The sequence below is a fragment of the Macaca fascicularis genome, chromosome 15 (genome assembly GCF_037993035.2).
Source record: "Macaca fascicularis isolate 582-1 chromosome 15, T2T-MFA8v1.1".
Taxonomy (NCBI): Eukaryota; Metazoa; Chordata; class Mammalia; order Primates; family Cercopithecidae; genus Macaca; species Macaca fascicularis.
Genome location: NC_088389.1, coordinates 56,708,318 through 56,725,833, shown reverse-complemented (window position 1 = coordinate 56,725,833; position 17,516 = coordinate 56,708,318). Strand labels below are relative to the sequence as shown.

General features: G+C 38.2%; 1 protein-coding gene across 1 annotated transcript; it reads right to left on the bottom strand.

The window, feature by feature from the left end:
- Positions 1-2,412: 2,412 nt before the first annotated feature.
- Positions 2,413-17,442, bottom strand: MRPL50 (mitochondrial ribosomal protein L50). Its single transcript, XM_005581167.3, has 2 exons — positions 17,329-17,442; positions 2,413-3,308 (listed from the first exon to the last, which is right to left on the bottom strand). The coding sequence occupies exons 1-2, from the start codon at positions 17,418-17,420 to the stop codon at positions 2,924-2,926; spliced, it is 477 nt and encodes a 158-aa protein (XP_005581224.1). The 5' UTR covers positions 17,421-17,442; the 3' UTR covers positions 2,413-2,923.
- Positions 17,443-17,516: the final 74 nt, after the last annotated feature.

The window sequence follows — 17,516 nt, the reverse complement described above, 5'->3', positions numbered from 1 at the left end:
AGAACAGAAAAGCAAAACACTGGGAACAATTTAAATAGCCAATTGAATATTGGTTAAATAATTGCATGACATCTAATTACATAATAATATGCTATTAATCAAATTTGTTATTCTTGTCTATTTAAAAATATGGGGAAATGCTTCTAATGTGAAGGGGAGCATGATGCCATAGTAATTGTAAAATACAGTAATTGTAAAATATATTTTTTTTCATTTGAAAATATACCAAAATGTTAGGTAATTATGAGCGGCAAAATAGGTTTGTTTTTTCATTCTTGTTTTTGCTTTTTTCTTCCCCAATTTTCTAAAAACAATGTGCTACTTTTGTAATCAGAAAAATGACACGTTAAGAGAGGGAGGAGTCTATTTATGCTGTTTAAAACATATATTACATATGTAAAACCATTCTATTGAGTCTGAATCTCTATTAGCAGGCTTTATGTAAGCATACCTACTAAGCTTACAGAAGTTCCAACTAAGTAAAATTAGTTAACTGATACCTTTTTAATGTAAAAATCATTAAATTTTTAAAAATGTAAACTCTTTAAAATTACAATATATGTTTGATTATCTCATTAAACAAGTCAGCAAGCCTAATTTAATCTTTCAGGAAAACTAAAGGCCATTATTCTGACATATTCACTGTATTGAACCAGTGATGCCCTCTAGAGGTACTGATGGACATGCAGCTTACCTTCCCTGTTGGGATGTGTTTACCCTCCTTGTTGGCTAAATTTACCAGGGCTGTTGTTTCAGGTAGCAGTACTTGTCTCCCACCTCATTACTAGCACCTAGATCCATGTTCTCAAAACATAATCAGCTTTTGAAGCATGCAGAAGCTCTGGACCTGGACCTACTCCAGACTTACCGAATCAGAATTTGCATTTTAAAAAGATCCCCACATGAAAAAATGAATAAATAAAAGATCCCAAATGATTAATATGCACATTACATTTTCAGAATATTGCTTTAGGCTACAAAGGAGAAATTTCTTCTGTCCTAACAATCACATGAAGCTGCTTGGTTTTTGCAGTTACCTCTCCAGTTTTAACTGTTTTTCCATATAGACCTCCTCATCCCTTATTTCCATCATGCCCTTTGTTTTTCTGTGTCTCTGGATCAGAAGGAAAAATTGTATAGAAAATGAGATAATGAAATCCTGTACATAAAATTCCAATGATTCCTTGCTGAATCTTTTACACAGCAGAAGCAGAAGGACATACAGTAGGTCTTCTGTATCTGTGTGTTCTCCATCCGTGGATTCAACCAATTGTGGATCAAAAATGTTTGGGGGAGGGGGAAGGAGAAGATGACTACATCTGTACTGAATATGCTGAATATGTATACTTTTTTCCTTCTGATTATTCCCTAAATAATCAGCATAACAACTATTTACATAGCTATTTACATTGTATTCACTATTTACATAGCTATTTACATTGTATTCACAATTGTAAATACTATTTATATAGCTATTTACATAGCTATATATTTACATAACTTTAAAATTTACATATTTACATAACTACATTGTATTCACAATTTACGTATTTACATAACTATTTACATTGTATTCACAATTGTAAATACTATTTGCATTGTATTCAGTATTATAAGTAATCTAAAGATGATTTAAAGTATATGGGAGGATGTGCATACATAATATGCAAATACCACATCATTTCATACAAGGGGCTTGGGCATCTGTGGACTTTGGTATCCAAGTAGGTGTCCTGGAACCAATCCCCAAGGGATATCAAGGGATCAACTCTAATGTCTAAGCTCCAGAGTTCCAGGCATTCTGACACCTGAAGTTCTTGAATGAAGTGCCTGTGGATGATATTTGTAGGGAATGTCTACACTGTCAACTAATTTTCTTAATGAAGATTCCAGAATTTATATTCCCAACTGAATTTTGCCCTCTTCAAAGGAGTCACCCTGGGAAAGAGAATGCAATTTCTTTTGTTAAAAACCTTTCTATCACTTTTCTTTAGGAATTGTCAGCAGTCAAAACAATGTAAGACATTCTTTCTGTCTCATTACTCTCCAGCCATATCTAAAGCCTGAAAACAATAATCCTGAATTTAACAACTTTGTCATTCAGAACTATCTGATAACCTGCTATTTAAGTAATTTCCACAAATTAAGTCCATTAAAATACAAAGACTTGCCACTCTAGTCAATACTCAACACCACTTTTTAAAAGTTATAGAAAAAAAGGTTTAAAATCAGCATCATCTCCTCTGAAGAGAATACGCAATTAGACATAGAATCTGGCACATCTCTTATGAGGAAGAATCACAGCACTCAATAGCTGGCACATATTCTAATTTTTTCAAAGTTATACTTACTGGAAAGAAATGGCAAGGGAGAACACCAGCAAATTTCACTTAAAAAATTTACAACACACAATACACTTTAACAAATCTACTTTAATTCTAAAAGAAATTAATCTAGAACTGTCAGTAATACATAACATACTTTTATGTTTCTTTTATAGGTATCTATCTAATAAAAGTTTATTTGTATATGGGCAATGCATAATAACTCTATCTTAGATATGAATCCTAACAGGATGAAAATATTTTCTTGCAACTACTTTATGCCTATGAAGGGTGTGAACTTGCAATGTCCTCCTGTCTTAAACCCAAGTTAATGACAGTGCTCTCTCAAAACTTTTCATAAATTAATAATTACCTAATTTCATTTAAAAAATGGTTTCAGCAAATATGAAAACAGAAAGTCCGTTATTTGTCCATTCATAATATGAGACAAAAAAAGATAATACATTCCTCTACAGAAAAAGTGGGTTTAGAGAACAGTTCTGGTAGTATTTCACATGGTAAAGTATCAAAAGGTCTAATGAGCAGCCCTCTTGGTCAGGGAAAAACAATGATTTTGATGTGTTTCTCTTCCAAATTGCTTAGTAACTCCAAGTGATTTTCAAATTTGGAGGCAGATTACTGGCACTGAGTTCATCAAATTTAGATCTATCTTGAATAGGGACATTATAGAAATCAAGAACATCTCTAACCCTGCACATCTGGTGGAGTCTGGAGTTAGGGACTACATGACCCAAGTCATCAGCTAAATGTGCCAAAAGATTGAACTTTAGACGACTATCTTCCAGGGAGATGTCTTGCCAATTACTAGGAAGAGATGAACCAAAAACTTCTTTAACGTAAGATTCCAAACGACTCTGGAGATCTTCAGGTGGTGTGTATGCTTGGCTTCGTAAGGGTGGACACACTAGGATAGGTTCCTTTTTCTCTTCTACTGTCTCAGCAACCACTGGCTCTTTCTCTTTTCTGGAATGATCAAAAACACACAAATCTATTAATGAAGTTGACAAACACCAGACCAAATCTTGCCTACCAATCAAAATCAACAAAGGCACACCGACTACCGCTGGGGACCGTGGAGAGTAGTAAAGAATATGATAGGCCCCTGCCCTTAGAACGTTCATAGTTGAACTGAGTTGGGAGAGACAGAAAAAAACTAAGTATATATTTTACATACTGTAAGAATTCCTAAGAATAGGTGAAGAAGTAAGATAAATCATTCTGTCTGGGATACCCCATCCTCCAAGATCCCACCTCAATCTACCTTTCTGGTCTTACCTTTCACTGATTACCTACATATACTCCATGTGGTACTCTATATCCTGTGTCCCAAGCACACTCCCACTTTCCTGACACAATGTGTTGGCTCAAGTTATATCTTAAAATGTCTGTCTTTTATCTTCACCTATGTAAATCTTGCTTATTCTGTAAGTCTTAGGATAAAATTGTTCTCTTCCAAGAGGCTTTACGTAATTTCCAGAATCAAATATAATTGTAATTTCATGTGATCTCTTCAGCACTTTATACTGCTCTCAGAGTGCATCACATCCTACCTGACTTTTAATTTTACTTATATTCTACTTCACAGAAAGTGAAGAGATGGAAAAAGATATTCCATGCAAACAGAAACCAAAAAGAACAGGAGTAGCTACACTTACATCAGATAAAATAAATTTCAAGTCAAAAACTATAAAAGAGATTAAGAAGGTCATTACATAATCATAAAGAGTCAATTCAGCAAACGCATATAACAATTATAAATATATATGCAACCAATATTGGAGAACCTAAACATATAACACAAATATTAATAAATCTAAAGGAGGAGATAGACTACAATACATTAATAGTTGTGGATTTCAACACCCACTCTCAATAATAGATCATCCAGACAAAATCAACGAAGAAACACTGGAATTAAATTCTACACCAAATGGACTTGACACTTAGAGAACATTTCACCCAACTGCTGCAGAATACATAGTCTTCTCATGAGTACATGGTACATTCTCCAGGGTAGACTGTATCTTAGAACACAAAACAAGTTTTAACAAACTCATAAAACTCAAAATCATATCAAGGACTTTTCTAACAACAATGAAATACCACTAGACATCAATAACAAGAACTCTGGAAATTATACAACTACATAAAAAATAACATGCTCCCAAATGACCAAGGAGTCAATGATGAAATTAGGAAGGAAATTTTAAAATGTCTTGAAGCAATAAAAATGAAAGCACAACACATCAAAATCTATGTGATACAGCAAAAGCAGTAATAAGAGGGAAGCTTATAGTAATAAACACCTACATGAAAAAAGAAAAATTTCAAATAAACAATCTAAAGATGCACCTTAAATTAGAAAAAGACAAACCAAACCCAAAATTAGTAGAAGGAAAGAAATAAGATCAGTGTAGAAACAAATGAAATAGACTAAAAAAAGCAATTAAAAAGATCAATGAATTAAAAAGTTGGTTTATTGAAAAATTAAAATCAACAAACCTTTATCTAGAATAAGAAAAACAGAGAAAAGACACAAATAAATAAAATTAGAGGCAAAAAAGGAGATTACACTGATATCACAAAAATTTAAAGGCTAATTAGAGATTATTACAAGCAACTATACATCAATAGATTGGAAAACCTAGAAGAGATGGATTAATTCCTAGGCACAGACAACTTAGCAGGACTGAATCATGAAGAAATAGAAAACCCAACAGAAATAATGAGATAGAAGCTGTAATAAAAGTCTCCCATCAAAGAAAAGCTTAAGATTTGATGGCTTCACTACTGAACTCCACCAAGCATTTAAAGAAGAACTAATGCCAACCAATAAGAATTCTACCAAAGCTATTCCAAAACACTGAAGAGGAGACAATACTTCCAAACACATTCTACAAGGCTAGCATTACCCTGATGCCAAAACCAGACAAAGACAAAATAAAAAAGGAAAACACATTCTACAAGACCAGCATTACCCTGATACCAAAACCAGACAAAGACAAAATAAAAAAGGAAAACCACAGGTCAATATTCCTGATGAGCACAGATGCAAAACTCCTCAACATTCATCCCAGAATGCAAGAATGGTTCAACATATGCAAAACAACAAACTCGATACATCACATTGACAGAATCAAGAACAAGAATCATGTGATCATTTCAATAGATGCTGAAAAAGCATTTCATAGAATTCAACAGCCTTTCATGATAAAAACTGTCAATAAACTGGATACTGAAGGAACATACTTCAACATAATAAAAGTCATGCATGACAAACCCACCAAACAAGGACACAAAACAAGCTAGCACCATTGAATGGGAAAAAACTGAAAGCCTTTCCTCTAAGATCTTGAACAAGACAAGGATGCTCACTTTCATCACTTGTATTCAAAACAGAACTTGAAGTCCTAGCCACAGCAATTAGATAAGAGAAAGAAATAAAGTACATCAAAATTGAAAAGAAGTCAAATTGTTCTTATTTGATATATGATCTTACATATCATATGTAAGATATATAATCTTATATATCTTGATATATGTATATTTAGAAAAACCTAAATATCCACCAAAAAGCTCTTAGAAATAACAAATTCAGTAAAGTTTCAGAATTCAAAAATCAACATACAAAATCAGTAGCATTTCCATATGCCAATAGTAAACAATCTGAAAAAGAAATCAAGAAATCAATTCCATTAACAACAGCCACACACACACACACACAAAAATCTAGGAATGGACTTCAACAAAGAAGTAAAAGGCCTCTACAATAAAAACTATAAAACACTGATGAAAAAAATTGAAGGGGACACACAAAAAATGGAGATATCCCATGTTCATGGATTGGGAGAATTAATGTTGTTGAAATGCTTATGCTACTCAAAGCAATATACTGTCAATGTAATCTTTATCAAAATACCAATGACGTTCTTCACAGAAATAGAAAAAAATTCCTGAAGATGGCCGAATAGGAACACCTCCAGTCTCCAACTCCCAGCGCGAGCGACACAGAAGACCGGTGATTTCTGCATTTTCAACTGAGGTACTGGGTTCATCTCACTAGGGAGTGCCGGACAATCGGTGCTGGTCAGCTGCTGCAGCCCGACCAGCGAGAGCTGAAGCAGGGCGAGGCATCGCCTCACATGGGAAGCGCAAGGGGGAAGGGAATCCCTTTTCCTAGCCAGGGGAACTGAGACACACAACACCTGGAAAATCGGGTAACTCCCACCCCAATACTGCGCTTTAAGCAAACAGGCACACCAGGTGATTATATCCCACACCTGGCCGGAAGGGTCCCACGCTCACGGAGCCTCCCTCATTGCTAGCATAGCAGTCTGTGATCTACTGGCAAGGCAGCAGCGAGGCTGAGGGAGGGGCGCCCGCCATTGCTGAGGCTTAAGTAGGTAAACAAAGCTGCTGGGAAGCTCGAACTGGGTGGAGCTCATAGCAGCTCAAGGAAACCTGCCTGTCTCTGTAGACTCCACCTCTGGGGACAGGGCACAGTAAACAATAACAAAAGCAGCAGAAACCTCTGCAGACACAAAGGACTCTGTCTGACAGCTTTGAAGAGAGCAGTGGATCTCCCAGCAAGGAGGCTGAGATCTGAGAAGGGACAGACTGCCTGCTCAAGTGGGTCCCTGACCCCTGAGTAGCCTAACTGGGAGACATCCCCCACTAGGGGCAGTCTGACACCCCACACCTCACAGGGTGGAGTACATCCCTGAGAGGAAGCTTCCAAAGCAAGAATCAGACAGGTACACTCACTGTTCAGCAATATTCTATCTTCTGCAGCCTCTGCTGCTGATACCCAGGCAAACAGGGTCTGGAGTGGACCTCAAGCAATCTCCAACAGACCTACAGCTGAGGGTCCTGACTGTTAGAAGGAAAACTATCAAACAGGAAGGACACCTACACCAAAACCCCATCAGTACGTCACCATCATCAAAGACCAGAGGCAGGTAAAACCACAAAGATGGGGAAAAAGCAGGGCAGAAAAGCTGGAAATTCAAAAAATAAGAGCGCATCTCCCCGGGCAAAGGAGCGCAGATCATCGCCAGCAACGGATCAAAGCTGGACGGAGAATGACTTTGACGAGATGAGAGAAGAAGGCTTCAGTCCATCAAACTTCTCAGAGCTAAAGGAGGAATTACGTACCCAGCACAAAGAAACTAAAAATCTTGAAAAAAAAGTGGAAGAACTGATGGCTAGAGTAATTCATGCAGAGAAGGTCATAAACGAAATGAAAGAGATGAAAACCATGACACGAGAAATACATGACAAATGCACAAGCTTCAGTAACCGACTCGATCAACTGGAAGAAATGGTATCAGCGATAGAGGATCAAATGAATGAAATGAAGCAAGAAGAGAAACCAAAAGAAAAAAGAAGAAAAAGAAATGAACAAAGCCTGCAAGAAGTATGGGATTATGTAAAAAGACCAAATCTACGTCTGATTGGGGTGCCTGAAAGTGAGGGGGAAAATGGAACCAAGTTGAAAAACACTCTTCAGGATATCATCCAGGAGAACTTCCCCAACGTAGTAGGGCAGGCCAATATTCAAATCCAGGAAATACAGAGAACACCACAAAGATACTCCTCGAGAAGAGCAACTCCAAGACACATAATTGCCAGATTCACCAAAGTTGAAATGAAGGAAAAAATCTTAAGGGCAGCCAGAGAGAAAAGTCGGGTTACCCACAAAGGGAAGCCCATCAGACTAACAGCAGATCTCTCGGCAGAAACTCTCCAAGCCAGAAGAGAGTGGGGGCCAATATTCAACATTCTTAAAGAAAAGAATTTTAAACCCAGAATTTCATATCCAGCCAAACTAAGTTTCATAAGTGAAGGAGAAATAAAATCCTTTACAGATAAGCAAATGCTTAGAGATTTTGTCACCACTAGGCCTGCCTTACAAGAGACCCTGAAGGAAGCACTAAACATGGAAAGGAACAACCGGTACCAGCCATTGCAAAAACATGCCAAAATGTAAAGACCTTCGAAGCTAGGAAGAAACTGCATCAACTAACGAGCAAAATAACCAGTTAATATCATAATGGCAGGATCAAGTTCACACATAACAATCTTAACCTTAAATGTAAATGGACTAAATGCTCCAATTAAAAGACACAGACTGGCAAACTGGATAAAGAGTCAAGACCCATCAGTCTGCTATATTCAGGAGACCCATCTCACATGCAGAGACATACATAGGCTCAAAATAAAGGGATGGAGGAAGATTTACCAAGCAAACAGAGAACAAAAAAAAGCAGGGGTTGCAATACTAGTCTCTGATAAAAGAGACTTTAAACCACCAAAGATCAAAAGAGACAAAGAAGGCCATTACATAATGGTAAAGGGATCAATTCAACAGGAAGAGCTAACTATCCTAAATATATATGCACCCAATACAGGAGCACCCAGATTCATCAAGCAAGTCCTTAGAGACTTACAAAGAGACTTAGACTCCCATACAATAATAACTTCAACACTCCACTGTCAACATTAGACAGATCAACGAGACAGAAAGTTAACAAGGATATCCAGGAATTGAACTCATCTCTGCAGCAAGCAGACCTAATAGACATCTATAGAACTCTCCACCCCAAATCAACAGAATATACATTCTTCTCAGCACCACATCGTACTTACTCCAAAATTGACCACATAATTGGAAGTAAAGCACTCCTCAGCAAATGTACAAGAACAGAAATTATAACAAACTGTCTCTCAGACCACAGTGCAATCAAACTAGAACTCAGGACTAAGAAACTCAATCAAAACCGCTCAACTACATGGAAACTGAACAACCTGCTCCTGAATGACTACTGGGTACATAACGAAATGAAGGCAGAAATAAAGATGTTCTTTGAAATCAATGAGAACAAAGATACAACATACCAGAATCTCTGGGACACATTTAAAGCAGTGTGTAGAGGGAAATTTATAGCACTAAATGGCCACAAGAGAAAGCAGGAAAGATCTAAAATTGACACTCTAACATCGCATATAAAGAACTAGAGAAGCAAGAGCAAACACATTCGAAGGCTAGCAGAAGGCAAGAAATAACTAAGATCAGAGCAGAACTGAAGGAGATAGAGACACAAAAAACCCTCCAAAAAATCAATGAATCCAGGAGTTGGTTTTTTGAAAAGATCAACAAAATTGACAGACCGCTAGCAAGACTAATAAAGAAGAAAAGAGAGAAGAATCAAATCGATGCAATAAAAAATGATAAAGGGGATATCACCACCGACCCCACAGAAATACAAACTACCATCAGAGAATACTATAAACACCTCTATGCAAATAAACTGGAAAATCTAGAAGAAATGGATAATTTCCTGGACACTTACACTCTTCCAAGACTAAACCAGGAAGAAGTTGAATCCCTGAATAGACCAATAGCAGGCTCTGAAATTGAGGCAATCATTAACAGCCTACCAACCAAAAAAAGTCCAGGACCAGATGGATTCACAGCTGAATTCTACCAGAGGTACAAGGAGGAGCTGGTACCATTCCTTTTGAAACTATTCCAATCAATAGAAAAAGAGGGAATCCTCCCTAACTCATTTTATGAGGCCAACATCATCCTGATACCAAAGCCTGGCAGAGACACAACAAAAAAAGAGAATTTTAGACCAGTATCCCTGATGAACATCGATGCAAAAATCCTCAATAAAATACTGGCAAACCGGATTCAGCAACACATCAAAAAGCTTATCCACTATGATCAAGTGGGCTTCATCCCTGGGATGCAAGGCTGGTTCAACATTCGCAAATCAATAAACGTAATCCAGCATATAAACAGAACCAAAGACAAGAACCACATGATTATCTCAATAGATGCAGAAAAGGCTTTTGACAAAATTCAACAGCCCTTCATGCTAAAAACGCTCAATAAATTCGGTATTGGTGGAACATATCTCAAAATAATAAGAGCTATTTATGACAAACCCACAGCCAATATCATACTGAATGGGCAAAAACTGGAAAAATTCCCTTTGAAAACTGGCACAAGACAGGGATGCCCTCTCTCACCACTCCTATTCAACATAGTGTTGGAAGTTCTGGCTAGGGCAATCAGTCAAGAGAAAGAAATCAAGGGTATTCAGTTAGGAAAAGAAGAAGTCAAATTGTCCCTCTTTGCAGATGACATGATTGTATATTTAGAAAACCCCATTGTCTCAGCCCAAAATCTCCTTAAGCTGATAAGCAACTTCAGCAAAGTCTCAGGATACAAAATTAATGTGCAAAAATCACAAGCATTCTTATACACCAGTAACAGACAAACAGAGAGCCAAATCAGGAATGAACTTCCATTCACAATTGCTTCAAAGAGAATCAAATACCTTGGAATCCAACTTACAAGGGATGTAAAGGACCTCTTCAAGGAGAACTACAAACCACTGCTCAGTGAAATAAAAGAGGACACAAACAAATGGAAGAACACACCATGCTCATGGATAGGAAGAATCAATATCGTGAAAATGGCCATACTGCCCAAGGTTATTTATAGATTCAATGCCATCCCCATCAAGCTACCAATGAGTTTCTTCACAGAATTGGAAAAAACTGCTTTAAAGTTCATATGGAACCAAAAAAGAGCCCGCATCTCCAAGACAATCCTAAGTCAAAAGAACAAAGCTGGAGGCATCACGCTACCTGACTTCAAACTATACTACAAGGCTACAGTAACCAAAACAGCATGGTACTGGTACCAAAACAGAGATATAGACCAATGGAACAGAACAGAGTCCTCAGAAATAATACCACACATCTACAGCCATCTGATCTTTGACAAACCTGAGAGAAACAAGAAATGGGGAAAGGATTCCCTATTTAATAAATGGTGCTGGGAAAATTGGCTAGCCATAAGTAGAAAGCTGAAACTGGATCCTTTCCTTACTCCTTATACGAAAATTAATTCAAGATGGATTAGAGACTTAAATGTTAGACCTAATACCATAACAACCCTAGAGGAAAAAAACCTAGGTAGTACCATTCAGGACATAGGCATGGGCAAAGACTTCATGTCTAAAACACCAAAAGCAATGGCAGCAAAAGCCAAAATTGACAAATGGGATCTCATTAAACTAAAAAGCTTCTGCACAGCAAAAGAAACTACCATCAGAGTGAACAGGCAACCTACAGAATGGGAGAACATTTTTGCAATCTACTCATCTGACAAAGGGCTAATATCCAGAACCTACAAAGAACTCAAACAAATTTACAAGAAAAAAACAAACAACCCCATCAAAAAGTGGGCAAAGGATATGAACAGACAGTTCTCAAAAGAAGACATTCATACAGCCAACAGACACATGAAAAAATGCTCATCATCACTGGCCATCAGAGAAATGCAAATCAAAACCACAATGAGATACCATCTCACACCAGTTAGAATGGCGATCATTAAAAAGTCAGGAAACAACAGGTGCTGGAGAGGATGTGGAGAAATAGGAACACTTTTACACTGTTGGTGGGATTGTAAACTAGTTCAACCATTATGGAAAACAGTATGGAGATTCCTCAAAGATCTAGAACTAGATGTACCATATGACCCAGCCATCCCATTACTGGGGATATACCCAAAGGATTATAAATCATGCTGCTATAAAGACACATGCACACATATGTTTATTGCGGCACTATTCACAATAGCAAAGACTTGGAATCAACCCAAATGTCCATTAGTGACAGACTGGATTAAGAAAATGTGGCACATATACACCATGGAATACTATGCAGCCATAAAAAAGGATGAGTTTGTTTCCTTTGTAGGGACACGGATGCAGCTGGAAACCATCATTCTTAGCAAACTATCACAAGAACAGAAAACCAAACACCGCATGTTCTCACTCATAGGTGGGAACTGAACAATGAGATCACTTGGACTCGGGAAGGGGAACATCACACACCGGGGCCTATCATGGGGAGGGGGGAGGGGGGAGGGATTGCATTGGGAGTTATACCTGATGTAAATGACGAGTTGATGGGTGCTGACGAGTTGATGGGTGCAGCACACCAACATGGCACAAGTATACATATGTAACAAACCTGCACGTTATGCACATGTACCCTAGAACTTAAAGTATAATAATAAAAAAAAAAAAGAAAAAGAAAAAAAGAAAAAAAATCCTAAGATTAGTATGAAACCACAAAATGCCTTGAATAGCCAAAGTAATGCTAAGAAAAAAAAAAATCGCACCTAACTGGCTCCACCTTGCTTCTAACCTTTAAGCTGTCCTTGTTCATTCCTGGACATAGGCCAAACTAACCATGGGAAGGAATTCAGTTTATGGTTTGACTCCGAAACAAAATTGATAATAGCCTTTTTCTGAAAAGACCTTCTTCTTGTCCAGGAACCAGTTTGCTTTTGTAGGACTAACAAATTAGCTACAAGATTAGAAATTATGGTTACAGGTCATACAGACTCCAGCTGCAAGAGTCTGATCCTCCCCAAATTGCTCCTGGGGATAACACTGCTATTGTAAAATCCACGGTCAGTGCTTGAGATATTTTGCAGACCCTGCACTCAATGGATTAGCTGACACCACCGAAGCCGGTAATCTGGCTCAACCAGTTCTGTGATCCCATCCAGGAACATAAGTTGGCAAGAACTCACTTAGTCCCCCTGTGATTTCATTTCCAACCCAACCAATCAACACTCCCCATTTCCGGGGCCCCCACCTGCCAAATTATCTTTAAAACCTCTGATCCCTGAGTTTTCGGGGAGACAGATTTGACTAATAATAAAAGTCCAGTGTCCTAGGCCGGGCGCGGTGGCTCAAGCCTGTAATCCCAGCACTTTGGGAGGCCGAGACGGGCGGATCACGAGGTCAGGAGATCGAGACCATCCTGGTTAACACGGTGAAACCCCGTCTCTACTAAAAAATACAAAAAACTAGCCGGCCGAGGTGGCGGACGCCTGTAGTCCCAGCTACTCGGGAGGCGGAGGCAGGAGAATGGCGTGAACCCTGGAGGCGGAGCTTGCAGTGAGCTGAGATCCGGCCACTGCACTCCAGCCTGGGTGACAGCGCGAGACTCCGTCTCAAAAAAAAAAAAAAAAAGTCCAGTGTCCTGCACAGCCGACTCTGTGTGAATTACTTTCTCCACTGCAATTCCTCTGCCTTGACACATCAGCTCTGTCTAGGCAAAGTGAACCCATTGGGCAGTTACAAAACTATAACACTACTAGAAGAAAACACTGGGGAGATGTTTCAGGACACTGGTCTGGGCAACGACCTCTTGAGTAAGACCGCAAAAGCACAGGCAACAAGAACAAAAGTAGACAAACGGGATTACACTAAACTAAAAAGCTTCTGTGTAGAAGAAAACATTGGGGAGATGCTTCAGGACTTTGGTCTAGGCAATGACCTTTTGAGTAAGACCTCAAAAGCACAGGCGACAAGAACAAAAATCAACAAATGGGATTACATCAAGCTAAAAAGCTTGTGTATAGCAAAGGCAACAATAAACGAAGTGAACAGAAAACCTAGAGGATAGGAGAAAAATTGGCAAACTATCTGACAAGGGATTAATAACCAGAATATATAAGGAATCCAAACAACTCAATAACAACAACAACAACAAAAACTGATTTAAACATAGCAAAAGATCTGAATACGTATTTCTCAAAGAAGATATACAAAAGACCAACAGGTATATAAAAAAAAGATCTCTAATCATCAGGGAAATGCAACTCAAAACCACAATGAAGTATCATCTCACCTCAGTTAAAATGACTATTATTTAAAAGACAAAAAATAACAAATGCTGGCAAGGATATAGAGAAAGTGGAATACTAGTACACTATTGGTGGTAATGTAAATTAGCACAACTGCTATGGAGAAAAGTATGGAAATTTCCCAAAAAAAACGAAAAACAGAATTACCATATGATCCAGCAATCCCACTGCTTGGTATACGTCCAAAAGAAAGTTAATCAGTCTGACAGAGGTATCTGCACTCCATGTTTATTACAGCATTATTCACAATAGCCAAGATATGGAATCAAACTAAGTTTCTACCAATGGATGAATGGATATTAAAAAAAAACTGTACATATAATCTATGGAATATTATTCAGCCATTAAAAAATGATGAAATCCTGTCACTTGCAGTAACATGGATGAAATTGGAGGACACTGTTAAGTGAAATAAGCCAGGTGCAGACAGACAGATATCGCACATTCTCACTTCTATGTGTGAACCAAAAAAAAAAATGACCTCATGGAGGTAGTAATAAATTGATGGTTACCAGAGGCTGGGAAGGGTAGTGAGGAGGTGGGGTATGAAGACCGATTGGTTAGAAATACAGTGAAAAAGGGTAATACAGTTAGAGAAGAGAAATACCGCTAGAAAGAGTAAGTTCTAGTGTTTGATTTTACAATTGGGTGACTATAGTTAGTAATAATTTATTTATATTTCAAAATAGCTAGAAGTGAAGATTTAGAATGCTCCCAAAACAAATAAATAACATGATGGATATGTCAACTATTCACATTTGGCCATTACATATTGTATGCTTGCATCAAAATATTATGTGTACCCCATAAATATGCACAATTATTATGTATCCATAAACATTAAAAAAAAATTACAAATAAACATCACCTCATACCCATTAGGATGGTCATTACCAAAAAGACAAGTGCGGTAAGGACATGGAAAAAAAGGCACCCTTATATACTGCTGATGGGAATGAAAATTGGCAGAACTATTATAAAAAACCGAATTGAGGTTCCTCAAAAAGTTATAAACAGAACTATCCTAACTATCCTAAGATCTAGCGATCTTACCACTGGGTATATATCCAAAGGAAATGAAAGCAGTATCTCAAAGAGATATCTGCACTCTCATCTTCATTGCAGCATGTGTGTATATGTGTATATGTATATATGTATACACACACACACACACAATATTTAAGGCTGAATAAAATGCCATTGTGTGTATATATGTGTCTATGAATATATATGTATATATTATGTGTGTGCATACATACACACACATAAAATGGCATTTTATTCAGCCTTAAAAAAGGATATATGTAACACATGGATAAACCTGGAAAATATTATGCTACGAGAAATAAGCCAGACAGAAAAATACCACATGATCTCACTTATATGTAGTACCTAAAAAAGTCAAATTAGGCCGGGCGTGGTGGCTCATGCCTGTAATCCCAGCAAGCACTTTGGGAGGCTTAGGTAGGTGGATCATGAGGTCAAGAGATCGAGACGATCCTGGCCAACATGGAGAAACCGTCTCTACTAAAAATACAAAAATTAGCTGGGTGTGGTGGCGGGCGCCTATAGTCCCCGCTACTCGGGAAGCTAAGGCAGGAGAATCGTTTGAACCTGGGAGGCAGAAGTTGCAGTGAGCTGAGATGGCGCCACTGCAGTCCAGCCTGGAGACAGAGCAAGACTCCATCTCCAAAACAAATAAAAAGTCACAGAAACAGAGTAGGATGGTGGTTCCCAGGGGTGGTGGAAATGGAGAGATGTTGGACAAAGATAAAATTTAAATTACATAGAATGAGTAAGTTCCAGAGATCTAACGTACACCATGGTGATGACCATTAATAATACTGTACTGTATACTCGAAATCTTCTGAGAGAAAACTCTTTTAAGTGTTTTCACCACACACACAAAAATTCTAACTGGCCAGGCATGGTGGTTCACCCCTGTAATCCCAGCAATTTGGGAGGCTGAGGCGGGAAGATTAAGCCCAGGAGTTCAAGACCAGCCTGGGCAACACAGTGAGAACTCCTTTCTCTAAAACAAAACAAAACAAAAAAGTATGTAAAGAGATGAATATGATAATTAGCTTGACTAATAATCAACATCAAGTTGTATACCTTAAATATATAAATTTTTTAAAATAGTAAAGAAAATATAACCATCATTCTCAGTAATCTCTTATTTCCTCTAGTTTTCTTCATAATTTACCACTTCCTGAAATTACATTACACATTTGTTCATTTCTTCCTCCATTAGAACATTGGCCCAACGAGAACAAAAATTTGGTCTGTTTTAGTAACCACTTTATTCTTGTAACACTTAAGATATAGCCTGGCTATAGTAAACAATCTAAAAAATATTTGTTGAGTGAATGAATAAAACAAACTTGGAAGATATTTTAGAAATATTAACAAATATTAACCAAAGAAGAGGGAAAGCTAATATATGAACTGATGAAAAAAATATTTCCTAATTGTAGTAGTTTTTGTTTTAAACCTAAGAGGGCATACATTGTTCCTTAGGGTCAATACCATACGTTTTGATTTCCTAAACACTATCTAAGTCAAATTAGATTTACCTTCAAACAATTACACACGGTGCAGCCGTGCAGCGGAAAAAGCAGTAGATGGGGAGTTAGGAGACCTATGTTCTACATCCAGCTTTGCAATTAACTTGCTTTGTGACTTTGGGAAAATCACTTCCCTCCTGTGGGCCTGTTTCCTCATATGTTGGAGTACCTCGAGGATGAGAAGGGATTTTGTTTTTCCTGCTCTATCCTAGGCGCTTAGAGTAATGCTGGTCCTGAGAAATCTGTTGAATTACTGAATGAATGAACAAACAAAATGAGGAGGCGGTACTTCATTACTGAACCTTGCTTGTGAAAAAACACAGCCGGCAAATGAGTTTAGTTTACTAAGCGCTTTCGTGTGCTTTCAGGCAACACACTCAGTGTCTCGCACACGAGGTTAATTCTATTTGCTCAATAAATGAATGAGTGAAGTGAAAGGGAAAGGGGGTGGTATTTCCGTTATAAGATGAGAAAACTAAGGCCGAGAGGGGAAGAGACTGGGTCCCACCACTCAATGAGTGCTTCTCAACTCGGGACCCTAACCGTACCTCCTTGTTCTTGCTCCGATCAGGCGCGGGACCACGATAGCGTTAACACCCTCTTTTGAATTCGTCCCTCATCCTCCTTAACTTTCCTTGAACGTGACCCACCGTCCACCCTTCAGTTTTACCTGAATCGAGACCAAAATTCTCTACGTGGTGTCCCTGAGACTGTCCACAGGGAGACTCGCCTGGTAATACCGGACAGATATCGCGCCGCCATCTTCGATGAGATCCACGGGCCTGAGCGCAGCCCTCAGCCAGCAGTGACGTACCCAGATCAGCCAATCGGATATAATCCCAGTGGCAAGAGCATTCG

Coding starts and splice junctions, on each gene's coding strand:
- MRPL50 (XM_005581167.3), bottom strand. CDS start 17,420: ATGGCGGCGCGATATCTGTCCGGTATTACCAGGCGAGTCTCCCTGTGG. Junction 3,309..17,328: donor GAATTTTGGTCTCGATTCAG/GTAAAACTGAAG, acceptor TGATCATTCCAG/AAAAGAGAAAGAGCCAGTGG.